This window comes from Lactuca serriola, chromosome 4 (assembly GCF_051521515.1).
Source record: "Lactuca serriola cultivar US96UC23 chromosome 4, Lser_US96UC23_V15, whole genome shotgun sequence".
Lineage (NCBI taxonomy): Eukaryota > Viridiplantae > Streptophyta > Magnoliopsida > Asterales > Asteraceae > Lactuca > Lactuca serriola.
Genome location: NC_136411.1, coordinates 129,974,762 through 130,001,832, shown reverse-complemented (window position 1 = coordinate 130,001,832; position 27,071 = coordinate 129,974,762). Strand labels below are relative to the sequence as shown.

The window sequence follows — 27,071 nt, the reverse complement described above, 5'->3', positions numbered from 1 at the left end:
ATCAAAAATCCATTCTAGAGTCGAGAGTGAATCATTTGGTAACAACACCTCTATATTTCTATTTTTTCGCTTTTGGTTTTTTTTCCAGTAAATTAGCATTGAATTGAACATAAACAAGATTGTTCAATTTGCTTGTCTCCAATCTATTTCGTTTTTTTGTATGTACCTAGAAATGTAAACACAACAAAAAGTTGAATTGTGCTTAATATTTAAATTTTATAAAATATAAATTTAATACTTTATATTACTAACCTCTTCAAACGTGTTCCAACTCTTTTCACAACCCAATGAACTACTAGTCAAAGAAAGAATCCTCATTGCAATCTTTGTCAAATGAGGAGTTGTACCAACTAGCTACAATTTTTTAAACAAAAACACATTAGTAATCGATAAATATCAAGAATTTTATAAAATACTAAAATAGATAACTAAAATTAAATAAATCACCCGGATCAAACTCGACATCATTCACCTTACAATTTTTAATTGCAAGATCGCAACCAAATCTATCAACTTTTTTCTTGTACTTTTGCAAGTCAATTGTTACAACTTGGCTTTGCATCTTAAAATTGTCACAAAGTAATGTATCAAAAAAATCAAGAACCGCATTCATTATATCGGGATTATATTGCAGTTGTGGATCCTTATAATGATAATACAAATTTAAAAGATAAGACGTTAAATGTAAAGTTGAATCTAAATGAACTTTCCTCTTTTTGTTTATGATATCGATAATAGGCTTGTAAGCTTTCTCGTTACCGCCCAATGTTGTGATCATTTCTTCTTTAGAAACTTTAATCTCCCCGTAAACAAAACCCATCGAGGGCTTCTAATCTGCGTCAACCATTCGAAGGACTTTCATCAAAGGGGAGAACACCTTTAAACATTCTGCCACATCGGACCAAAATTGGACACTTGACATCATTTTATATGAGGCAATCCCTTTGGGAATACTAGAAAATTTACATTCATCCCATTTGGCGCTAGAGAACATATGTCTTAGTTGCTTCTTTTTGTAATGTTAGAAATGCGGAAGCAAATTTCGTGACTCCCGATCGGATAATTTCTCTTTTGTTGGTGTAACTTCTCATCATCGCCAAGGTTTTGTGGCGAGCATAAATGAAGATGGTTAGTTTCTTTGCTTGATCTAGAATTTTCTTAAACATTGGGAGTGCATCGATACCTTGGAGAAATAAAATGATTAAATAACAAATTATAGTATAAAATTAAACATTTTAAAACAAAATAAAGTAATAAAGTAATAAAAACAATAAATAAACAAAATAATGTTAGTACCTTCAAGTAGAAGGTTAATGGTATGTGTCACACATGATGTCCAAAAAATAGATGGTCTTTTCTCTTTTAGTAACTTTGTTGCCCCCGTGTTATTCGTGGCATTATCGGTCACAACTTGAATAACATGCTCATGACCAACTTGTTGAATGCAAGACTCCACATATTCATATGTTTTTTGGTTTGTATGTGCTTCGCTAGAACATTCTTTTGAAGATAAAAAAATAGTACCCATCTTCGAATTAACACATAAATTCATAATGCTCATTCTCTTTCGATCAAACCAAACATCCATCATCTTTCCATTCTTGTTCGTTTTTTTTAAAACAAGTTTTTTGTTCTTTCAACCTCATGCTTTAGAAGCGTGTCACTCAAAGCATATCTATTAGGAGGTGGAAGCCCAGTTTCAAATTGGCCAACAACCTCTAACATCATTTTGAAGCTATCCCTTTCAAAGGCATGAAAAGGAATTGCGCTTTCATGTGCCCACTTACTAATGTATTCATGGACCGTGAGTATTCTTTCTTTCCGAACAATATTTTTAAGATCAACATTTTTTCCCTTTCTCGCATTCAAATCTTCTTCGGGGTTTATTTTGTTTGCGTAGCCATCCATGGGGCCTATAACATTTGGTGCTTTCAACCCCAAAGAAGCTTCTACTCCATCCATGCTATCATGAAATTCTTGTCTCACCTTAAATCTTAAGGTTTCATCTTGCGAATGTTTAACTTTCTTTTTTTAACTTCCCTTCATTAATAGAATTTCGACATTTCAATTGATCATATTTTGTAGAACTTGGACATGAAGATACATTCCTCTTCACATGAGCAATATGTTGTTTCATTATAGTAATCCCTCCACTACACACTTTTCCACACAATTTACATTTCAATCTATCCAAGTTCCTTTTATCCGGTATAAAACCATATTCCCAACCAACATCATTCGAATTTCGTTTATGTGTATCGGTGGCGGTTGATCCCACAGATAGTGTAGTCGAAGCATTACAAGTCATTGATTGCCAACTGTTAAATCATCACATTAAAAAAATTAACACCTTAAAAAATCATACATACTTATAAAGCTAACATTTTTTCTTGAATGTCATGCATTTGAAACCTCCTTTTTTAACTAATACAACTCAAAAGTTTTCATAATTATGATTTAACACTCAAAAGTTTTATAACTTATATTATGTTTAATTAGCATTTAGTGAAAAGTTTATTTGTTTATGCAATTAGAAAACAAGGTGTGAATAGAATGACTACTTCAATTTCACATAGGAATCGATACCACTAGAGAGGTATGTTGTCTTTAACCGCTGGTAGGAGATCCACATATCATTTTTAATTATTTATATTAGTGTTTAGTAATATCTATTTTATATTCCTATTCACCTTAATTTTTTAGGTACAAATTAAGGAATATGATTCTCGGCGCACCAAAATAAAGTCAAACGTACGCCTTGCAAAATATGTAATTAAGAATTAAATATCATATTTACTAATCGACTTATATTAAAACTCTTGATGACATTTATGTATAATGATATATTTTGTATGACTTCATTCTCAATTTCAATGTTTAATATTTGAAAGTTCATATATGAAACTTTGGATGTTTTGGTGTAATATAAATAGTGTAATACAAAGTTTATTTGTTCAATATTTTTTATTAATAGCTCATTCAAAACAACTTATATCTTATTTTATCCAAAAAAATATTATCGGACATAAGAAAAGTAGATTATATTAATGTTATACAAAAACTTATAATATATATTGGATATTATAAAACTAAAAGTAAAGTTTATAAGGTATGGACTATATTAGATAGTATCAAAATATAAATTGATGGAATTTTATGTTATTTGATAATTCGGTTAATGCCCAAAACATGACTAAAAACGTAAACTTCAACATATTTCTATTTTTCCCACAATTATTTTAACCACTTAAATGCATTCTTGTGCAACGCGCGAGATTACGCCTAGTATAATATAAATGCTTGAAAAATGATTATCAATCAACCAAACAACTTATAGATTCATTGTAACGCCCCGATTCTCAGGTATTGATTTAAATAAGAATTTCTTTGGTTTTAAGACCTACTCGATGAGTTGGTTGCCCTACTCGTCGAGTAGCAGCAGGATGGGATCGCGTGTTTAGTGACCTACTCCCCGAGTCCATGAAGGGACTCGACGAGTAGGAGCTGACAGATGAAACCCTAAATCTCGTGGCTTTACACCATATTTAAAGAGGCTTAAGCCTCCTTTGGCCTCTTTACAACTCTTGAGAGCTCTTAAGAAATCCTAATTCGTGTGGTGCTCTATTGTGTGTGTATTAAGCTTGGGAGGAAGATCTTTGGAGAGAAGGAACTTGGAAGGCAAGGGAATTGGAGCAAGGAAAATGTGGGAATCAGAATCTACCTCAGTTAGCATCTTCCAGAGGTATCAAGTCGTCACCTTTACTTCTTTTCCCTTCTAGATCTCTTTTTGGTTGGGTTTGGGGCTTTTATGGATCTTTGAGTTGATAAGGTGGACTATGGGCTAGATCTGAAGTTGTAACTTCATATCTGGACCCTTCTTAGGTCCTAGATTCATAAAGTTTCTGGTTTGGGCATGAATGAAACCTTCCTTGGGTAGGAAACCCCATTACGGGCTTGGATTGGACATTTGGAGCCTTTACAACTATGCATGCACGTAAAATTTGCAACTTTACGTGAAAAGCATGCCTTAGAAGTTTGGATCTGTAAATTGGAGTCGCTGCATGGCTCAAATGAGTCTGTATGGCAAAAAGGACTGAAGGGACTCGGCGAGTCGCATGGTCGACTCGGCGAGTCATATGAAGATAGGTATGAACTCGACGAGTTGAAAGAACAACTCGGCGAGTCCGTTGGATATTTCCATAGACTCGACGAGTTGTATGAACAACTCGGCGATTCATATGAGATTTTCCCAAGTTATGTATGCATGTGTATCCATCAAGTTGCATGAAGGAAACTCGACGAGTGGCCGTAGGGTTTCGTTCGTAAACCGAAGGAACTCGATGAGTCATCCTGGTGGCTCGGCGAGTGGGCAAGTACTTCAAGGAACTCGGTGAGTAGCAGAGGGTACTCGACGAGTTAGGGTCAACATGGACTTTTGACCTTGACTGAGGACTTTGACTTTGACCAAGGGTTGACGAGTTGGGTTATGGAGTACCTTGTAAGGTTGAGGACTTATGGGTATATTCGTATTATGGTAATAGGTGGTGGAGTCTTTGGCAAGTGATCCGAGAGTTAGAGTTTATCTACCGAGTCGTCGTCTGCAAGGTGAGTTATCCTCACTATATCAAAAGGGTCTAAGGCACCAAGGTCAGCCCTTTGGTTGTTACAGTTATGATATGATATATGCGATTATGATCTGATAGATCGGAATCAGGATAAACAGTATGTTATGTTTTTATGATCCTTAGGAATTGGTATGTTAGTGGCCTGCTAGGTCGGTACTCTAGTTATGAGAGATTGCTATGATTGATGATCAGTAAGATAAATATATTTTATGTGTGTATATGCCAGTATACGTTAGTTATGCGCACATGATTATTTGCTCGTTGGTTGGGTTAAGGCGGTCCTGCTTTGTGTTGAAGGCCAACATATCATATGAGCGGTCCGGGGAGACTGTAGGCCCACGTAGCGGTCTAGTCATGCTGAAGGCTTGGTATAGATTCAGTTGGACTGTAGGCCCTGTAGGGCGGTCCAGTCAGGCCGATGGCCCAATATGCATATCAATTGATTGATTATTACTGATATTGTATTATCAGTGTGGTATTGGTATTTTGGGGGTAGCTCACTAAGCACTCGGTCTTACAGTTTGTAGTTATTATTTCAGGTACTGTAGGAGATCATGGCAAGGCGAAGGCGTGACCATACCGCTCCTCATCCTTATGATATGGCTTTTAGGACACTCTGATTGAATAATGATTGAAAACATTTTTTTGTAAACGATACTATTGGGTTTTATTTATGATTGAAAAAGTTTAAATTTGGCATAAAATTGATGGATGTCACATTCATGTGAATGCCTTAATGGTAAAGTGCTACAAGAAATACTTAACAAATTCATGTTTAACAAATTTCAACAAATACACAACATATTTATATTTAACTGATGTGTGTAAAATGCACTAGTTTTAATCTTACTAACTTAGACACAAAATAAACACATGAAAGGCAGTGTACCTATGGATTAGTAATATAGTTCAAGCAAGTAGGATATCGAACACAGGGAACGGTAAACAATTAAAATAAATGCTAATATTATCTAAATAAAACAAGTAATAGAAAAGGGGTTTTCTCTAGTTTTGCAAGACTAGAAACTTAAGTACTTAACTAATACTCAACTAAGCAACTAAAAACTAAGCAGACGAAAATCAACTAAATTCAATAATGGAAAAGACTTATGTTTAGGTTTTGAATCATCTATTCCTATGGTTGATTTTATGACAAGTGCAATGGATTAATTGGCATTGGCTACCGATTAGTGTGATTAGGTTCACGTTCGTTGTTACTAATCCTTAGAAAACAAATAAATTTAAGTAGTGATCAAGTGATTAAACTAATAGATTTTATAGTTTATTGATTCGGGTTAAGTAAGACTTGTAGTAGTTAATCAAATTACTAATTCAATTAACCTCTTGTTGCTGGTTCGTCACACAAGTTCACACATTAATTTATCTATTTTCTAGTTAACCCTGGCTTCACGTTCGCTATTCCTAGACATATAACAATGTTTTCACACAAATCATATGATATTAGAAATTAAGAGATGTTCATGCAACTTAATATGCTGGTTAATTAATAGAAAACAGTTGTAATTAACACATAAGGATCTTTAACAAGCTTAACAAAACAAAACTCACAAAATTAAATTAATCCAATCATAAAATCAAACCATATTCATAAAGTCATCTATCATACACAGAATTTATGAGTTTTTAGCTCATAATTAAAGCAAGAAACAACTCAAAAACAAAATCAATTGATGCAAACATAGTTCAAACAAAAGATTAAGTAAAGAGAACACTTGATTTGCCTTGATCTTCCCAAAATCGAATGATTAGACTTAATCTTCGAGTTCCAGAGCTTCAGCAACAACTTGAATCTCAATTTTATCCCCAAGGGTTCTAGAGAGAGGTCCTAAATTCGTGAATTAAAGTCCCTTATATAGTTTCTGAAAACAGGGGCTACTCGTCGAGTCCATAGACCGACTCAGGGATTCCAACCATTATGCCAAGACCGCAACGCATGCATTTGTGTCTAAAATTTTTCCTAAGGACCCCCCTCAATTCTAATTACTAACAATCCTTATAAACACTCGCCCACTTCCTTTGAATAGTGCTCATTTTATGAATCCCTCCGAATCCATCCGCAGAAAACTTCCTAACGTCAAGGTATTTTTGGTCTAGCAACCCAAGCATACATAATCTAGAAAATTACAACTTTTTTCGATACCACTATAGAGCTTATTTGGAATTCTTCACTTCTTTGATATTTGATCTTTACTTCTTTGAATTCACCACCTTGTTTTAAGTTGATGGCTCGACCTGGCCCCTGAATGTGCTTTGTTCTAAGTAGGTGGGCCTTTACAACACATTAACCTTCTCGCCACTTTCTTCAATTGAAAACTTATCTTCTACCTGACTTTTTTTTTGAAAGCACCTGCTCACAAAATGCTTGGCATAAACAATTAGTAACACCGTGTCCCCGACAATGGTGCCAATTTGTTAGGCGTGTCAAACCCAACAAATAAAGGGTACAAATGACTCCTTAAACACTACTACTATGCACTAATAATGTAGTACAAGGTAAGTAGGGTCGATCCACAGAGACACGGGACAAGTGTTTATACCTTTTTGCGTAAGGTACAAAAATGGTCACAGAATGGGGGATTTTATAAGCAATGATTTAAGCTATAGAATAAAGCAATAAGTAAATAATTGATTTAATGAAGTAGATTCAAGATTTGTAAGGACTCTAACTCCATGCAAGACAAATTAGAAATGTGATTCCAAGGATGAAATGATATTTGTTCAATTCTATCTAAACTGGTACATGGAAATGCTAACAAGATCTAGCATCTCCCATTCACCACATTGATTAACCAAAATAAGCTCTTTGATTAATCCTAACCTTACCAATCTAATCTAAACAAGCTCTTAGAATTAGGTTGAAAGATTGCATTAAACTTTATGTGAATGTTCCCACAACACTCAATACTCCTCATAAGCTCGGGAGCATAAGAATGTGTGAATAAGATTTACACTAAATTCATTTAATAGAAATCAGTTTAGTGCTTGTTACCTAGTCCAATTTACAAAACAATTACGGATTTTGCAATTAGATAACTTGAATGATCTAACCCTAATTCAAATGGCCAATAAGAATCACAATTAGAAACAAACATTCGATTGAAACAAAATCAAATTCACTAGATAGAAAATTGAAAGAAAACATCAAGTCATATGATTGAAATCACAACTAGAATTCAAGACATAAAGTTGGAGAATCTAGGGTTATAGCCACTCATGACTAGAACAATATCACAAATCTAGAAAATGAAATTAAAGTTCTTACAAAATGAAATCAAATGTTCCCAAGTGTTAATCAACTTCAAAATCCTCAAGAAATTCGCCTTCTCTGCTCTAAAAGTCGACCCCCCTGAGTAAAAAGTCGGTGCCCCCTTTTAAGAATGGTGAAAAAACTGCTTTAAAACCCACGTTTACGTTTACACGACCCGCGTAAATTAACATTGTCATTTACACGGCCCGCGTAAACGCAAAAATATACTGCGTAGAAATCTACGTTTACACGGCCCGCGTAAACGCAAGGATTGCATTTACACGACCGTGTAAATCTCTATAAAGCCAAAATCTTCATTTCTTTGATATCTTGCTCCTCGGTGCTCCGTAAGTCCTGAAATTTTGTCCGCTACTTTTATTTACCTCCTCCAATAATATCCTACCTCCAAAAGTCCCTGAAATATCACAAAAGTATTTGAATGAAATTGCCTCATGAAAAATCCCAAAAAACATGCAAAATGCATGAGTTTAAGCCTATATGCAATGTACTTTTATGAAATAAAGCTACAAAATGGGTACATGAAATGCACCTAACAGGTATGAACTCACCTTGAGTTTGTGGGTTCGGTTTTGAAGAATAATGGAAGAAGTTTGATGCTATTCTCGGCCTAGCAAGCTTCTTGGAGGATCTTTGGCTTAGATGTGTTCTAAGATGCAAGATCACGAATTTTGTATGAGTTAAGGAGAGATTTTTGATAAAACAAATAGTCTAGACTATGGATCCAAGCATCAACTTACCTAAGATGATGACTCTTATGAAAAATCCTTCTTGAAAGCTCTTAAATCTCGAAATTTTTGATGAAGAAGCAAGAGTGTTCTTTGAGAGTGTTTGAGTGAATTGTGTGTGTGTGTCCTTCCCTTTGTGTTCTCGACCAAAGAAGAAAAAGATAGGAGAAGATAGAGAGAGTGAAGTGATGGGTTGATTGGAAGTATGAGAAGAGTGCATGGATACCCCATGTACAATTGTGAGGTGACATGTAGGAAAGTCAACTCTTCCTCCCCATGTTTTGTGGTTTGGGCCGACAGAGGGAGAAGAAAGAAAAGAGATTGGGCCTTTTTGTGCTTAAGCCCATATTATGATCCAATTAGATGATTTTTGGCCCAATTGGTCTTTGGAGAGGGTTCAGGCCCAAAATAAATCAAGGAATGATTTTTATGGCCCATCAGGGCTATTTAGATTTGTGATGGCCCAATAAGAAAATCCTAATCCAAAAATGAAATTTAAATCGAGATTTTTTTAGGGTTTCAAATCTTTGCTGACTATTTGAATGCTTGTATAAGAATTTTGTTGCCATTGATTTAACAGAATACATGCTTTCAAGTTTTAACCACAATGTCACTCTTGGTTAAGTGTTTACGGCGTATCAAAATTCCTAGTTGTGACACAAATTCAGCCCTTGCAGTTTTGTTTTTTTTTTTTAATGAAAAAAAGTTAAGTATTAAGCCCCTTATGTCGTTATGTCGTTTGCCCCATGGTTTCATGACTCCCTCTGTCATCGCCCAAAAAAAACAATTTCTTTTCAATGACCGATCCTTGTCATATTTATTTGATCGTTCTTTCAAATTGATAATTCTATAAACACAATAAAGGCTATCTAATTTTTATTCATTTTTGAAAGTTTTTGGGCCCAAACCACAACATGGGTCAATATATGATTAACCAATGTTTCCTACCATAAATGAAGTGGTTGAGGATTCGGGAGGGATGAGAAATAACAACAGAGCAATATCGACTTGAGATCTTTAGATCTTTATATGAGATGCAAAAGAAGCCAATTTACTTGATCTTCATCATATTATTAAGGCAAATGATGATTTAACCCATGAAGATTATTAGTGCTTTATTTATCAACTTCTTTGAGGATTGAAGTACATTCACACAGGTAGTGACTGCATGGTGTTTCATTTTGACTTAATCTAGAATAACTGGAATTCATATCTCTGTCTATTTTGATAATTGATATTGAATTTTATTTGACCGATTTGTATTGCAGATTGAAAAGATACGGTAAGATAACACAAATTCATCATGTATAGTGTTCTTTTAATTCATTTTTCATGGTAATGTTCTTTAATGATTATGCTTATACGTCTATAAACTCTAAATTGAAACATTTTGGTTTTAAACTTATTTGTTTCGTGTGCTTCCTTTAGCTCTAAAGGCTATCACATACTTTTGCATAGACGTGGAAAAAGCCTCGTATCTCAGCCACTTCTTCTTATCAATTTAGAAATGTCTTTTAAAGAATTAAAGATATATAAGATCAACAGTCTACACCTAGATATAATATAAGTACATGACGATGACAAATTTACAATAGGATCAGAGCTATAGGTCTTTAAACCCCTTTTTTAGATTCTAATGGCATTATGGGTAGATTTTAATATGCTAAACTAATATTGGTTTTGCGTGATTGAGTTTTTCTCTATTTACATCTGAACAGGTGCAGATATAACAAACACATAACGCATAAGGAACCAAACTTTCAAAACCTACCACAAATTCAATATCTCATAGAAGTAGCACAAAATAGAACAAATACAAAATCCTCAAGAAACTCCCTCAAGAACGACTAATAAACGATGACACCATCTTTGATGTGATGTCTTCCATTGATTGACAAATCCAACCCCGCAAAACAGGGTTTCTTATCTAGTTGTTTATAATAAAACGGAAAAATATGAAATGATTAATAAAATAAGTTATATACTTTAACAGTTTTAAATGATTAAAAGAAAGAAGTTATAAATAAATTATTTAAAAATATTTTTACTATTATATATTACGATTTAAATTATATGTGAATTATTGAATACATACTTTTTGATCTTTTATTGTTTTTATTATTTTGATTTTTTTTACCAAAAATCGTTACTTTTAAGATCTAATAATTAAGAAGTTGGTTGTTATAAAAAGTTATTTGAGCTTTTAGTTAAAACATTTATAGACTAAAATCATAAATTAAGGTAACTATAAAGACTATTTAAGCATGTTACAATAAAAAAGTACATTATAATTTTGGTCCATAAAATTAATTTAAAATTTTAATTTAATTTTTAAAAAAGTGATAAGTTTTCTTAGAGCAATTCCAACCATACCACTAAAAAAATATTAAATTTGTGTATTTATAACATCAAAACATTTTTTTATTCCAACCACACACTAAAAAACATAAATTAATATTATAATATAAACTATAGCAATTAATAAAATTATAAAAACTAACAAAAATAGTATGGAACAATTAAAAAAAGTCTTTTGGTGTGACGAATAGTATTAAATAAAATATAGAGATCACCATTCAATATATAATTTTTGTGTTGAGAATGGTCCGTTAAAATACATTTTCATATCAAAACATTAATTTTATGTATCCATTAGAGTTGGTGTTATATTTACACAATATGTCCTTTAATGATTTTAAAACCATTAAAACAATAATTACAAATTAAAAAAAAAAATAAACTAAAGCTCCAGATTAATAACACACGCAAGAACAAAACTATATAATTTATTAGAAAAGAAAAAACATGTTAGGAAATAAAGCATTAAAGCCTTATCAATTAACTAACTAAGGTCAACACGCCAATGAACCTAACTACGGTCAACACACCAATTTGGCTGTCAAACCATAGTTTGATCTAACCGTAGTTTAAATAGATCCATAAACCTAACCACGGTTAACACACCAATGGCTTAGGAAATAAAGCTTTATCAACGTCTACTACATAAGACACGTGTACGGATGGATGCACGTTCACCGCCCAACGCTTGATTGTTTGGTCAATATTAGGGTTGCGTTAGGGTTGGGTTTTCCATCACAGATCTCACCCGATTACAGTATTATCTCTTCAAGATCGTCTCTCTGAATACATAGTCGGTTTTCTGATCATCAATCAACGAGTTTCTTTTCGAATCGCATACGATTATGGAGATGGAGCGTGTTACGGAGTTTCCCATGGGTCAATTGGATCTCAGGCCGAGGAAGCGACAAAGATTGGGCTGGGATGTGGTTCCTCCACCACCGAAGGTATAGATCTTATTATTTTCTTTCGAATTCTCTAATTTTTGTGGCTTTGTTGTTTTAGTGCTTTCTTTTGCTAGATCGTATTGAAATTAGTATATTCTACAAGGTAAGAATAAAAAAAATTCTGTTCTGCTCGATCTAATCGTTTTATGTTCTGATGTAGCTAGAAATCTCGATGTATATACTTAAGATCTATCACGATTTCTGTGGTTTTGGTGTTTGGGTTGTAATTTGGCCTTTTATTGATTTCCCTGTGGTTCTGTTCGGTGAATCAGGGTTGGATGTGCTCTGCGATTATGCGTCTGTTCTCCTGTTTTCGTAATTTTTTTTATTATATAGTTTTCTCTTTATTTTTTCTGTGTGATTGGTTGAAAGTTATCCTATTATCTTTTCCAGATAGGATGATAGTTTAAGCGGTTTCTTGATGAGAGAACCTTGGAATAATAATATGTCGCAGAGATTAAATCTCTCTTGATGTGTTAATATTCATGAAGATTGTTTCTTCTATTAAAAAGGAACAACTACTTGTTAAGATCTTTCCGGTTTCTTTTAATGAATCTAAACATCGTGTTTGTGTTGTTATCGTTGACATGATATTAACAATGTTTGAAAATTGTGATGAATTGGCTGGTATGATGTATCAAAAATCAAATGGTTAGGATATGATTATGCATATTGAAAGGAACATGTATGGATGCCTGTGTGTAGGCTCAGCTAGGATTATTTTGTGGACAAGAGATTGGAAATGTTGCAAGCTTTGCACCTCAGCGAGCACCATCAGACCACATTAGTTCTCCCCTTGTTAAGCGTGTGGCTCGAAATGCTTCTCCCCCATGGCGCCAAGATGATAAAGATGGTCATTATGTGTTTGCACTTGGAGATAATCTAACTTCCCGATGTAACTACCCTTCACCACCATCAAAGAAACTTCATTTTCTTGATTGCATAGTTGCTAATAGAATACAAATCAATAGGAAACAGTGGTTTTTTACTCTTTATTTATATAGACTCATAAAACTTATGTTTGTTGACTTGTTTTCTTGGATATATATTTGTTTGATACTGATTAATTTTTTTCTTTCTTTGTTTGATTGTGTGACTTGCAGATAAGATTCATGGGAAAATGGGAGAAGGTGGGTGGATTTAATGAACAAATTACATCTACTTGTCTGTAATGTATCATTATATCGACTAATTTCATTGATACATGTACAATTCAGGTACATTTGGGCAAGTATTGGAATGTTGGGATAAGGAAAGAAAGGAAATGGTGGCAATAAAAATTGTTCGTGGTATAAAGAAATATCGTGAGGCAGCAATGATAGAGATTGATGTGTTGCAACAACTTGGTAAACATGACAAAGGAGGCAATCGGTGAGTTACACAAAACCCATTTTGGCTGTTGTCTAATGGAATGCTGTGTTGTGTTTTTTTTTGTTAAATTTGTTTTAATCTTTGCAGTTGTGTGCAAATAAGGAACTGGTTTGACTATCGTAACCATATCTGTATTGTAAGTATATGAATGATAATATGATTAATGTGGTGGATTTGTTTCACCAGATTGAGAAAGTGGTTATGGGGTTAAGAACTTTGGGTGCATTTTTAAATGGTGTGTCAACAGGTTTTTGAGAAGCTTGGACCAAGCTTATATGATTTTCTACGCAAAAACAATTATCGCTCATTTCCCATTGACCTAGTTCGGGAGATTGGCAGACAACTCTTGGAATGTATTGCATGTGTGTAGTAAATCACTTAAGCTAGTCACTTTTATATAATATTCCTTTTGTCTCTGAACCTCTTAATGTGCATGCTTAAAAAGTCCCAAAAGTTTTCTTGGATGTGTATTGAGTTTTTTTTTTTTTTTTTTTTTTTTCAAGTTTCTGATTTTGTGTTGTTGGATTCCATTGCAGTTATGCATGATTTGAGGCTGATTCACACTGATTTGAAGCCTGAAAACATACTTCTTGTGTCTCCAGAGTATGTGAAAGTTCCTGATTACAAGGTAGGATTTATATTTATATCTTTTGTGGGGTTATAAGGTGTATTTTTTTTTAAAAGTTTGTGATTGTAATTTTGTTTTTTGTTTTTAGGGTTCATCGAGGTCACCAAAAGATAGTTCTTTTTCTAAAAGGGTTCCGAAATCGAGTGCTATTAAGGTGATTGACTTTGGTAGTACAACATATGACAGACAGGACCAAAGCTACATAGTGTCCACACGTCACTATCGTGCACCGGAAGTTATATTAGGTAGTTATTTTTGTTGTTAGTTTGATATATTTTTTGGTGGTGTTCTTACTTTTGTTGTGATTTATATAGGGCTTGGATGGAGTTATCCATGTGATATATGGAGTGTTGGTTGTATTTTGGTGGAACTTTGCTCGGTAAGCACAGTAAAACTAGTGTAGTATTTGATGGAATGGAAAAACTGATTCCATTCCATCTATTATAAGCAACTGAACCCACTCCTCCTTGATTTGTAATGGTGTTTTTGTTTGGAATTGGATGTAGGGGGAAGCATTGTTTCAAACACATGAAAACTTGGAACATCTTGCAATGATGGAGAGGGTTCTTGGCCCATTGCCTACACACATGTTAAAGAAAGCAGAGTTAGTCATTTTTCTCTCTTTGTGTGTAATAATTCTACTTATTATTATTATTTTTTATAACTAACTAACTAAGTTGTTTTGTTTTGTTTGTGTACAATTAACAGCCGACATGCAGAGAAATATGTTCGGAAGGGAAGGTTAGATTGGCCAGAAGGGGCTACATCAAGAGAAAGTATTAAAGCTGTGATGAAGCTACCTCGGCTCCAGGTTTGTTCTACTTCTATCTAATACACAATAGAAAATGATGTCATCTCTTTTTGAGTGAATAATGGGATTCTAATTTGGTTGTGTGTGCAGAATTTGATAATGCAGCATGTAGACCATTCAGCAGGGGATTTGATTCATCTGTTGCAAGGGCTATTAAGATATGATCCTTTGGAGAGGGTAACAGCACGTGCAGCATTAAGACATCCTTTCTTCACCAGGGACAATCTCAGTAGACGATACTAACAATATGAAAACAAAATATGTGGTGGTCAATATGCACACAGAAGGAAGGAAAGATGTTTTTGCTGTAGATATTTTTATTACCCGTGAAGCTCAAGGGTATGTTCTGTGTTCCTACTGCTCTGCTGTCACACATCTCATTGACCACCTTGAAAGTCGAGTTTATGTACAAACAAACAAACAAACAAAATGTAGAAAAGAAAAAGAAAGGCCTAACTAACTCTTCCTAGCCTAGGTGGTATGTATGGTGTTATGATATGATATGGTGTTTTCATGATAATCATTCAATCTGATTGAAACCAAGCTTGTTTTCATGTTTTGTACTCTAGCTATTGTCTATTGATGGTGGGTAATGGAAATTGTTTTCTTTAGGTTCTTATGCTCCACAATTTGATGGCCTTGTCTTTTGTCATAAAATATAATTATAAAAATGAAATGATGGTAAAAATGAGGAATATTTAATATCTTAAATCTTAAAATAGAGAATATTTGATATCTCAAAGATTATTATTATAGAGAATCATTATCGTAACGGGGTGGGTTTGGGTTGGTTATTGGTCAAAACTCAAAAGTAAATGAGTAGGAAGAGGAATAACTAATAAGGTCCGGCGACCTTTCGTTCCATGGTGGGTTGGGGCTGCTCGTAGTAGTCCCTACCAGAAAAAGCAAAGGTTCTAAACCTGCCCACCTAATCTATGCAAAGACATACCTTTCAGATTCACGCTCATATCCATTTTCTTTTTTAAAATACCTTTTAAGATTTTTTTTTTGTTTCCACTTGAAACCACCTCTACGTTTCTTATGGTTGTCAAAGCTATACGGCTCAAGTTCGATGGCAAAAGGCAAAGGCGCTTCATATTTTATTTTAAGATTAAGTGGACGACTTTGTTTACAACATTCATATATCAAAGTCAACTCAAGCTCAATGTTATTAACCAAAATTTTATGATTGCAAATCACCAAACTTCAACTCATGTCAACATGGTGTTCCAACAAAAATTAACCTTTTTACACTAAAAACAGAGTTATAATACCTCAGTGCACAACAAAGCGAAAAACATGCAAATAAACTAAAATAGAAACGACGTCTATCGAATTTGTGAGTGTTTATCTTAATAAAATCAAACCATTGAAAAAATATTATAATATTGAAATTATAGTTTATGGTAGACGTCCCTTATCCTTTTCCCCCTTTTCATTACGTCTTATATGAAAAAATTTAACATGTAAAAGAAAATAAAAATCTAGGTGCAACCTTGGAAGACATTTATAGCCACAAACTAGTTTTATATAAATTCTCAACAACAATATACAAATATAATTACAGAGATGTAAGAAATGTATATAAGAGAATACAAAACGAAGATTTACAGTGCTTCATCGAACTTGACTAGTCCACTTCTCATAACATCCTTACCCAAAGGAAAAACGATCCATTATTAATATATAGTTCTGTGTGATAAAATATAATTCGTAACACAATCCATATAAATATATTCTTAATGCTTACTAATAAGAGATTTAGATTAAATTCAAGCAGTGTCGAAACTCAATTGGAAATCAAATGAGATTCGGATGTTTTGTCTTTTGTGTGTGATATTTGCACTAGATTTTCTTTTGCAAAATATTATGCATTTTCTTATATAAAAAGGGGACTTTTTGACTTTTCTCATATTGACATATTTAACAACTTACAGATTCCAACTAACAGTTAATTTTATCAAACACATCTTAAATATTTCATAATAACCAGTGATTTCTTTTATAAAATCTTCTTTTTATTTCGTAGTTATTAACTTATTATCCAAGAACACACCGGATTTATCTTGATTGATTGAAACTTGATATTGGATGATTTAAAGCAAAATATAAAACAAAGATATATCTACTAGGAAAATTATTACAATTCTTTTTGTATAAGTGGTACCAAAGTAATAATATTGAAAGACTTAAAACAAAATTTAGAAAAATATTATAATTATTTTAAAATAAAAATAGAATTAATTTTCATTTTCGCGGGTAATCAAAGATAAAATATATTGCCTCTGTGATAATTGATATCGCCTATCGCTCCTGTTCATTAAAGCCAAGGTTTCTCGAGCTCTCTCCAGTCTCCACGACATCCATCACCTTCGCTCTCTTCACAGGCAGCAGCGGCGCTTAACTTTTCCGGCGATGGACTCTGCAACATTCGGCATGGCATGCTTCAATAACGCAGTTATTAATCCTAAGCCTACAACTAGATTCCCTCTTCCCTCTTTTACTTTTTTCAAAACCGTTCAGTTTGGTCTCAATTCTTCTTCTCCTATGATTCATGTTACTGGAAACCCTAGATCCACGTTTGCATGCTCGGCTGTTGCTATTACTCCGTCCCTCACATCCGACCACCACGCCTCTGCTATATCGAAGCTTCACAGCCTTGCATCCGAATTCAATTCCATATCTGAGTCAATTGACCGCGTTAAGCGCCTCCTCCACTACGCGAACCTTCTACCGCAGTTCGACGACTCGCTGAAAGTTCCGGCAAATCGAGTGATGGGGTGTACGGCGCAGGTATGGCTGGATGTGAGGATGGACGCGGATGGAAAGATGAGGTTCTTAGCTGACAGTGATTCGGAGATTACCAAAGGTTTCTGCTCCTGTTTGATTTCGGTGCTCGATGGGGCCACTCCGGAGGAAGTTTTGGGACTGAAGACGGAAGATCTGGGGGATCTGAATGTTGCTGGTTTGCATGGAGGGAAAATTGATTCGAGGGCGAATACTTGGCATAATGTGTTGATTAGCATGCAGAAAAGGACGAAGGGTCTGGTGGCGGCTCGAGAAGGGAAGCCCATCGGGGACCCTTTTCCGTCTATGGTGATCACGGCGGAAGGTATTGGCGCGAAAGGGAGTTTTGCTGAAGCGCAGGTAAGGGTTTTCGTTCAGTTTCTTACTTTCTTGCTCGATGTGATTGATTGATTCTAACCATAAGAAGAAAATCAAGTTTGGACCTTATACTATATTTAGGGGCATGATAGTTTTATACATTAATAGAAAAAGAATCGTCTTACAAGTTATAACGAATCGGGTTGGGATATAGTTGGTATTTCTTCTTACAATATCACTTCTTTTCATTTCTTGAAATCCTAATCCTTACTCTAATATAATTGGCTAATTGCAGGCAAGATTTTTGTTCCCAGATGAAGCAAAAGTTGAAGAACTTACGAAATTGCTGAAGGAAAAGCAAATTGGTGTTGTTGCACATTTTTACATGGATCCTGAGGTCCAAGGCGTTCTAACTTCTGCACAGAAGCATTGGCCTCACATTTCTATATCCGATTCATTGCTTATGGCAGACAGTGCTGTTACTATGGCAAAAGCAGGATGCAAATTCATAGCTGTTTTAGGTGTAGATTTCATGTCAGAAAATGTCCGAGCAATTCTTGATCAAGCTGGTTTTCCAGAGGTATAAAAAAATCAACCTTCAAACATCTTTTTTATCTAACATTCTAATGTAAATAACGACTTTACATGGTGATTATTGCAGGTTGGTGTATACAGAATGTCTGATGAACAGATTGGGTGTTCATTGGCTGAAGCTGCATCCAGTCCTGCTTACATGGATTATCTATCTGGAGCTTCTTCTACTTCTTCACCTTCTTTACATGTTGTCTACATAAACACCTCATTAGAAACAAAAGCCCATTCACATGAACTTGTGCCTACCATTACATGCACTTCTTCAAACGTTGTGCAAACTATCTTACAGGTTCTTTCTCATTTTCATTTGGGCACTACCACTTTTCCAATTTATTATATCTTTCATCTTATAAATGTGGTTATATTTATTTATCAGGCTTTTGCTGAAGTACCAAACATAATTGTGTGGTATGGACCTGATTCTTACATGGGTGCAAACATTGTTGAGTTATTTAAGCAGATGACATTGATGACTGATGAAGAAATAGCCAAAATACATCCAGATCATACTAGAAACTCAATCAAGGCGTTGTTGCCTCGACTCCATTATTTTCAGGTAATCAAGTTAGATGTTTTCTTCTTGTAACCAAATTATGTCTTTTTTTTTTTTTTTTTTTTTTTTTTTTTTTTCTCATTTTAGTAATGAAATGTTTTGTGTCAGGATGGAACGTGTCTTGTTCATCACATGTTTGGTCATGAAGTTGTGGAAAAGATCAATGACATGTATTGTGATGCGTTTCTCACAGCCCATTTTGAGGTCCCTGGTGAAATGTTTTCGTTAGCTATGGAAGCTAAGAGAAGAGGAATGGGGGTGGTGGGGTCCACCCAAAACATACTTGATTTTATAAAAACAAGAGTACAAGAGGCTCTTGATAGAAATGTGGATGACCACCTTCAGTTTGTACTAGGAACAGAATCAGGAATGCTGACCTCCATTGTTGCAGCAGTTCGTGGACTCTTAGGCTCTCCAGAATCTTCTTCTTTGAGGGAAGGAAAAGTGAGTGTGGAGATAGTTTTTCCTGTTTCATCCGATTCAATGACAAGAACTTCTTCACAAACTTCATCTGATTTGGGTGATTTGTCTGTGATTCCTGGTGTTGCAAGTGGCGAGGGGTGTTCTCTTCATGGTGGTTGTGCATCGTGTCCATATATGAAGGTCAGTTCGTGATGTATCTATCTATCACTTCTACTTCTACTTCTTCACACAAGGGTAAAATGGTCATTTACTTGCACATTCATTCACAGTTCAAAAGGGAAACAGTCCTTAGGGTCTGTTTCCTTTTTCTCAAAGTGTTGAGTGGATAAATGATGTATGGGAAAATGACCATTTTACCCTTGGGCTTAGAAAATTTAATTAACGGGTGATACTGTTGTTGTTGATGTTAGATGAACTCCCTTACGTCACTTGTGAAAGTGTGTAATGGGCTGCCACTTGGCAAAGAAGGTCTTAGAGGGTATGAAGCTGGGCGATTTAGCTTACTTACACCTAAAGGGAAATTAATTGCAGATGTGGGTTGTGAACCAATCCTCCATATGAGACATTATCAGGTTAATTTTTCTATATTTGCACAAATGGTCAAAGAGCAGTTTGAATGTGGATTGAATTGTTGTTGATAATAATAAATTAAATTTTGTTGTCAGGCAACAAAAAGACTGCCGGAGAAACTTATCAATCAGATTCTTGGTGGTGCTAAAATTGGAAAGAGTTAATGTAATGTTTTGAGTGTATTGAAGAAGGATGGAAATATTAGGAAAAACTGCCTGCTGCTGTGTACGATAATAATTTTATGTTTGACTAGCTCATATCAATAAAAGGCGGTTTTACGGATTTAATCAAATTTATTTCATTAGAATGTTTGTTTTGTTACATTTATTTATTTATTTATTTTTCATATAAAATATCCTGGTTGCGTAATAATCTACAATATATATAACTATTGTGAAGCGAAATGAATAGGAAGTTACTACTACAATACACTTGCAATTTACAAGAATCAATCGTTGCCACACAAACAAAGAGAAAAAGGTAGATCCATCCACAAATAAGACTATTTAACTTTTATTATTTCTTTTGAAAATATAAAGTTTGGCATATTATTTTTGAAATAGCAGACTTTTTATTTTAATTGTTTTCAAAACTGTTTTTAAAGGATAAGTCCAAATTTGAATTAGTTGTGGGTTTTCTTAGTTTTCGCAATGTATTAAATCTATTGGTTTTTTTTTAATAAAGTAATAAATTAAATAATTTTTTTTTTTTTTGTGTCACGTGCCCCGTGTTCTTGACTTTTGAAGGCAACAGGTCTCTCTATAACACCCATTAAGATTCTCATTTTTCCCATTGTTATCGGAAGAACATTTCCCAAAAATTTTATTTCATCGTTGAAGATTCTCGTAGTTGATTCACGATCTCTCGCTTTCCTGCATTCTCTCTATCTGTTGATCCAATTTGGAGCTCACTTTGATTGTAAGTTTCTCATGGTTCCACTCGATTCTCGTAGTTGCCGTTAATTAGTTCCTGCAATTATATATATGTTATTTGTTTGGCTGCCATTGTTTCTAAAGTAGCTCGTATCTCACATACGCTTCGATTTTAAGCTAATTTATTGTGGGAATTGTTTCGAGCTTATTGCTGTACACCATGTAGAAACAGTAGATGCTCTTAACGGAATCACACGTATACATGATTGGTATTTTATACGAAACTTTTGGCAATTTGCCTCGAATAAAAAGTATCTGCTTCTGGCAATTTCTGTGAATATAAAATACGCTGCTTCTGCCCAATTGCTTCGTGGAGCATATCCTATCCCTAAAGCATTACTCAAGAGTCAAAACCACTTAAAAATTGAAACTATTCCTTGATAAGGTGATTCTCATGGGGACCTTATCTGCCAGAATCCTTTGTTTTGATAAGCTATTCTTTATTGTTTTCATCTTTATTCTTTAAGCATAAGAAAATTACCATGTATACGTCAGCCCTACCAATCTAGTCAAAGTAAGTGTCACAAATACTGAAATACATGTCAATTGTAGATCATACACGACTTTACATGCTGGCCATGTTATAACTTTAGGTTGATTCGTGATACAAATTCAAACATTTGATGAGTTTTGACATCAAATGCAACAATCATGAACCATATCATACATAATTTATTATCTTCTTGATTTTTTCATAGGATACTGATCAAGAGAATGGGCCACCCAAATGGATTAGCACCTCTTTTCTCATTTGGGGTTATCACAGATGTCCAGTATGCAGACATTCCCGATGGGTATTCATTCCTTGGTGTTCCTCGATACTATAGAAACAGCATGCTCGTGTTACAGAGAGCAGTACAGAAATGGAATAATCACCAAAATATCAAATTCTCACTAAATCTTGGCGACATTGTTGATGGAAAATGTCCCAAAGACCAATCACTAGATGTTGTTTGTAAAGTAATTAAAGAATTTGAAAACTTCAATGGTCCTACATATCATATAATCGGAAACCACTGTCTCTACAATCTTCCTCGCAGCAAGTTGCTTCCATTGTTATATATTCCTAGTCATCATCCCCATGCTTACTATGATTTTTCCCCAATCCCAGAATACAGATTCATTGTTCTTGATGGGTATGACATCAGCGCAATCGGTTGGCCTCATGATCACCCTCACACAATTCAATCCTTGAACTTTCTAAACGAAAAGAACCCTAATTCCAACAAAGATAGTCCAAATGGGTTAGTGAATCTTGAAAGAAGATTCGTGAAATTCAATGGTGGAGTTGGGAAAGAACAGTTGAAATGGTTAGATCACATACTCCAAGATGCAAAAAACTCGAACCAAAAAGTTGTTGTATGTTGTCATGTTCCCCTAGATCCTGGATCCACATCGAATGATTCAATTTTGTGGAATTATGAGGAAGTTATGGATGTGATTCATAGGTATGATTGTGTGAAGGTTTGTTTATGTGGTCATGATCATCATGGGGGACACTCTGTTGACTCTCATGGAGTACATCATCGAGTGCTTGAAGCAGCTTTGGAATGCCAACCTGGCATAGATGCGTTTGGATATATAGATGTTTTTGAAGATAGGTTATCACTTATTGGTGCTGATGGAATGGTAAGTAGTGAAATGGTTTTCAAGCGCTAAACATGACATGATATGATTTTAAGCATGGTGAATTTGGGGTAGTTCTGGTTTTTACAAATTTAAATTCATTTATGTACTTTTTATGGTTAACTTTATCATCAAGAAATTTGTTGGAATATCAGTAGTTATTCATCTGTCAAATTCAATATTGTGACATTTTGTTCATTTATGTTTACATGATGGTATAACCAAACACTCGATATGTCATATATTATTATACATGGATAACGCCAGTCAAATGCACATAGTTGTAAACATAAATGAACAAAATGTCACAATATTATTAATATCATGTGAAATATGGTAAAAAGAGTTGATTTACACTACTTTAAAAGGTGATGTGAATGCACTCTTCCACTGTCATTGTGGCTTCCAATGTTTTGCACTTTAGGTCCAAGATTTTGAATTTTTTACAATAAGACTGAATTACAGTTTTGGTCCCTGTGGTTTCCACTATTCTGCAGTTTAGGTCCAAGTTTTGAAACTTATTCATGGATGGTCATTGTGGTTGGTAAAAATTGCATGCTTATGCTTACTCCATTAAGCTTGTTAAATGTCTCTAAAATAACCATTTTACCCCAAATTTTGTATTTCTCTCATTTTAGTTTTTATTATATAGTTACTCATTATTTGTTTTAATAAATAGGAACTCTCTCTACCTTCCTAGTTTTGTGTATATGTATCTCAAATTTATAAATTACACAAGTAATCTTACATACCAAGACAATGGTGGAGTAATCTTTTTCTCATTTTAGTTTTTATTCTATAGTTACTCATTATTTGTTTTAATAAATAGGTAATCTCTCTACCTTCATTGTTTTATGTGTATGTATCTCAAATTTATAAATTACACAAGTAATCTTACATAGTTACATACTAAGGCACGGGCCATCTTTTAATAATTTATCACGTATCAATCTTGTACTTCAATGACTCATCGACATGCAGTCTCTTATCTTAATTAAATCAAGTAATACAGTGACTTACACCTTGAACTACTACTCAAAGATGCGTCATTCCATATATATATATATTTTTAACTTGTGCAAGTTTGATGATATGCCATGTTTGACTTTTGGGTTTATATATATGTAAAAGATTAGCCTGTCTGGACTTGAATGTATATTTTTATTCTAGCAGTCAATTCATCTATTTCACTTCTGAAATATTAAATATATCTCACAAGTTATTGAAACTAACAAGACAACAAACATTTTGTATATTCTAGCAAAAGGCCTTATATATATATATATATATATATATATATATATATATATATATATATATATATATATATATATATATATATATTAATCTCCTTATACTTACCGGAACCTGTACAGAAGCAACAATAACAAAAGAATTGAAAAGGGTATCTTCCTTTGTATTTTAAACTAAAAGAACATAAACTAGTTTTAAATCATCATAAAAACCCTTCACTTTAATTAATAACAAAGGCACTTACTTGCCTGATCATAGTATTTTGATTTATTCTAATATGAGAGTTCACATTCATGGATATTAGTTTGTTCCTATAACTATTTATTAGGTAGAATAAGTCTTTACCATGTTCAAGGGATTAGTTTGTTTTGGTTTGGGGTTTATCATTTATGTTAGCCAAGGTATGCTTATATTCTTGAGATCCACTCCTCCTAATTTAATATTAAACACTGTTTGGTTGATTTTGATTCTTCTCAATTTATATCCATCCGTACATAATGTACATTAATATCCTGAACTCCAATGTTGACTTTTTTTTGTCGATACATACTTTTCCTAAGTTAATATATATATATATATATATATATATATATATATATATATATATATATATATATATATATATATATATATATATATATAGAGGTTCATTTGTTTAAACTAAGTATTGTGTTATCGTATGCATAAATGTAGGCCAAGAATTTGTTAACCGTATTCTATAAGAAATAATGTATTTTTTGTTTTTATTCTTCAATTGATTGTTCAAGAATTTGTTATTCTACAAGAAGTTCAAGAATTTATGGTTCAAAAATATTTTTATTTTTGAGTAAATATTCTATCAGAATGTCTGAATTAATATAGTTATAATTCGTAAAATCGGATTTTTAAAATTAATAGAATCTATGATCCCTTAAAATATGCAATTTTCCTTTATTAAATCTATTTTAATTCAATAATATTTATTAATCACTTTTTTAAAATAAGTAAAATTGATTGGCCCACAGTTATGAATACAATAACACAATAATTACTTTGAATAGAATAACTTAGGCATATATATATATATATATATATATATATATATATATATATATATATATATATATATATAAAGAGAGAGAGAGAGAGAGAGAGAGAGAGGTAAGTTCAATTGACAAAATAGAAAATATTGAGACTGAGAGAATTATTTTCAACCATTCATTTATTTTTGCCGCAAAAACCTCCATCGTAACGGCGAAAATGGGAAAGAAATACACATGTGTTTTCTAATAAAACATGTTTCCTTAAACTATGTTAATTATTACCTTAATATATACAAAAACATAGTTTTTTTTTTTTTTAATTTTTTTTTATTATAAGTTTTTAAGGAGCTATTTCTATCGAAAAATGATTTTAAATATATCAAAATTCATAATTTTTTATTCCCTACAAATAGAAATCCATATTGATGTAGTTTTAAGATAAATAAAAAATTTATTTTTTTTATAGTTTCAGCTATCGTTATTCATAAGTGATTAGATATGCATCAGATTTTTACTATAGTACATTCATTATTCAGTTATGAATAAAAAAAATATTTTTAATTTTTTTTACAGTTTAAGTATCATTTATACTACTTATAACAAATTAACTGTAACAAAAATCTGATAAATGTTTTATTCATATATGAATATAAAATATGACGACAACTAATACACGTTTTATTCATATATAAATATAATATATGACGAAAGATGATGTAAAAAATATATTTTAAGTAATAAAACTTTATTACGTGTTATATTCATATATGAATAACGATACTCAAACTATAAAAAAAAAAGTTAAACATACGTTTTATTTATAAGTGAATAACGAATGTACTGTAATAAAAATCTGATAGATTTTTATTCACTTATGAATTACGAAAGCTGGAACTCTAAAAAATTTTTTTATTTTTATTTTATCTTAAAATCATATCAATATGGATGTCTATTTATAAAGAATAAAAAATTATGAATTTTGATATATTTAAAATAATTTTTTTGATCAAAATAGCTTTCTAAAAATAAATAAAACAAAAAAAAAAATGTTTTTAGGTACATTAAGGTAATGATTAGCATAGTTTAAGGAAACATATTTAGCTGGAAAACATATGTGTATCCGTTATCCATTTCCGCCGGTACGTCTAAGTGTTTTGCGACAAAATAAACGTGTGGCTGAGAATGATTCCCTCATTCTGAACGCTTTTTTTTCCTCAATTGAAATATATATATATATATATATATATATATATATATATATATATATATATATATATATATCCCTATCTAATAAACAAAACCATTATGCCACGTGTCCACTCAAACCACTCATTTCATATAAAGTTAAATACCAATTTTGCCCCTACTTTATTTGACGGTATTTTCAATAAAAATCACCTCATCAAAGTTCTCTTCGCCATTCTTCAATTTCAACTGTTCGATCTTCTTCTGCTGCAGTCCTCACCGCAATAACTCTGTATTTAGAGTTTTCTTGGCGGTTCTTCTTCTCACCATATTTTGCACAATAACTGGTTGTCTCCTCCAAGATCATTTCATCGATTGTCAGTTCTTCTTCTCCCCACATCTTCTTCTCTGATCTCTGACTTTACGATCGCCTTTTTTTTGTTGCCTAATTCATCGATTTCATCCATGGAAATTAAAGTAAGGTATGTTTCTCTTAATAACCTTTGATTCCCATCTACTTTCTCCTGAAATCAAAGATAGCTTACCATATGACAAATTTAATTTCAATTTTGAAATCATGTTTTTCGGTTGAAGCTGTATAACCCTAGAAATAGTTCTCTTATATTTTTCTTGACAAACACGGTGGTGTCAGGGATTGTTATCGTCCTCCGACAGCGACAATGCCTACCCCTATTGTCTCTGGCAACGATTGCTCTTCATCCATTGTTCGTAATGATCGATTTTTCTTCCATACTTACCTTGAAGATAATGAAGTTGTCCACCTAATTGAACCTATTTTTCCTTAAAGATTGTTGCAGTCTTCCGGAAGACTTTGAGGCTAACTAATGAGAGTCGCAGAAAGATTGCATCTGGGAAGATTGTTACATTCTTTTAAGATCATTTTTATTATCTTTCTAATTTTCTTTCCATTTCTTTTCCAACAGCAAGTAACCCAATCACTTCACACTTTATGGTCTGCACCTTTTCGTATCATTCTTGGTTTGGTTCTTCTCTACCAACAACTTAGTGTTGCTTCAGTCCTTGGTGCATTAT

General features: G+C 33.1%; 3 protein-coding genes across 5 annotated transcripts; all 3 read left to right on the top strand.

Annotated features, from left to right (window-relative positions):
• The first annotated feature begins 11,707 nt into the window (after positions 1-11,707).
• LOC145102556 (LAMMER-type protein kinase AFC2) lies at positions 11,708-15,365 on the top strand. 3 transcript variants are annotated; one of them, XM_079039977.1, is made up of 12 exons: positions 11,708-11,944; positions 12,650-12,839; positions 13,048-13,074; positions 13,162-13,315; positions 13,403-13,451; positions 13,563-13,677; positions 13,852-13,943; positions 14,032-14,188; positions 14,258-14,322; positions 14,450-14,547; positions 14,652-14,754; positions 14,845-15,365. In XM_079039977.1, the coding sequence occupies exons 1-12, from the start codon at positions 11,843-11,845 to the stop codon at positions 14,995-14,997; spliced, it is 1,305 nt and encodes a 434-aa protein (XP_078896103.1). In that variant the 5' UTR covers positions 11,708-11,842; the 3' UTR covers positions 14,998-15,365. The 3 variants fall into 3 exon arrangements, with proteins under 3 accessions (XP_078896103.1, XP_078896104.1, XP_078896105.1); XM_079039978.1 differs by lacking the exon at positions 12,650-12,839 and having other exon boundaries at positions 11,717-11,944; XM_079039979.1 differs by lacking the exons at positions 11,708-11,944; positions 12,650-12,839; positions 13,048-13,074; positions 13,403-13,451; positions 13,563-13,677 and having other exon boundaries at positions 13,297-13,315.
• A 1,686-nt stretch (positions 15,366-17,051) lies between these two features.
• QS (quinolinate synthase) lies at positions 17,052-20,291 on the top strand. Its single transcript, XM_079039975.1, has 7 exons — positions 17,052-17,901; positions 18,155-18,439; positions 18,521-18,742; positions 18,830-19,009; positions 19,115-19,609; positions 19,840-20,001; positions 20,095-20,291. The coding sequence occupies exons 1-7, from the start codon at positions 17,170-17,172 to the stop codon at positions 20,161-20,163; spliced, it is 2,145 nt and encodes a 714-aa protein (XP_078896101.1). The 5' UTR covers positions 17,052-17,169; the 3' UTR covers positions 20,164-20,291.
• Positions 20,292-20,783: 492 nt separating this feature from the next.
• On the top strand, positions 20,784-22,731 carry LOC145102554 (manganese-dependent ADP-ribose/CDP-alcohol diphosphatase-like protein). The gene is made up of 2 exons (XM_079039974.1): positions 20,784-20,917; positions 21,630-22,731. The coding sequence occupies exon 2, from the start codon at positions 21,646-21,648 to the stop codon at positions 22,588-22,590; it is 945 nt and encodes a 314-aa protein (XP_078896100.1). The 5' UTR covers positions 20,784-20,917; positions 21,630-21,645; the 3' UTR covers positions 22,591-22,731.
• Positions 22,732-27,071: the final 4,340 nt, after the last annotated feature.

Excerpts from the sequence above, each read along its gene's own strand:
- QS (XM_079039975.1), top strand. The coding sequence starts at position 17,170 with ATGGACTCTGCAACATTCGGCATGGCATGCTTCAATAACGCAGTTATT. Across the intron at positions 17,902-18,154 it reads GGAGTTTTGCTGAAGCGCAG|GCAAGATTTTTGTTCCCAGA; the intron begins GTAAGGGTTTTC and ends GGCTAATTGCAG. Across the intron at positions 19,610-19,839 it reads CATCGTGTCCATATATGAAG|ATGAACTCCCTTACGTCACT; the intron begins GTCAGTTCGTGA and ends TGTTGATGTTAG.
- LOC145102554 (XM_079039974.1), top strand. The coding sequence starts at position 21,646 with ATGGGCCACCCAAATGGATTAGCACCTCTTTTCTCATTTGGGGTTATC.
- LOC145102556 (XM_079039977.1), top strand. The coding sequence starts at position 11,843 with ATGGAGATGGAGCGTGTTACGGAGTTTCCCATGGGTCAATTGGATCTC. Across the intron at positions 13,678-13,851 it reads ACTCTTGGAATGTATTGCAT|TTATGCATGATTTGAGGCTG; the intron begins GTGTGTAGTAAA and ends ATTCCATTGCAG. Across the intron at positions 14,189-14,257 it reads TGCACCGGAAGTTATATTAG|GGCTTGGATGGAGTTATCCA; the intron begins GTAGTTATTTTT and ends TGATTTATATAG.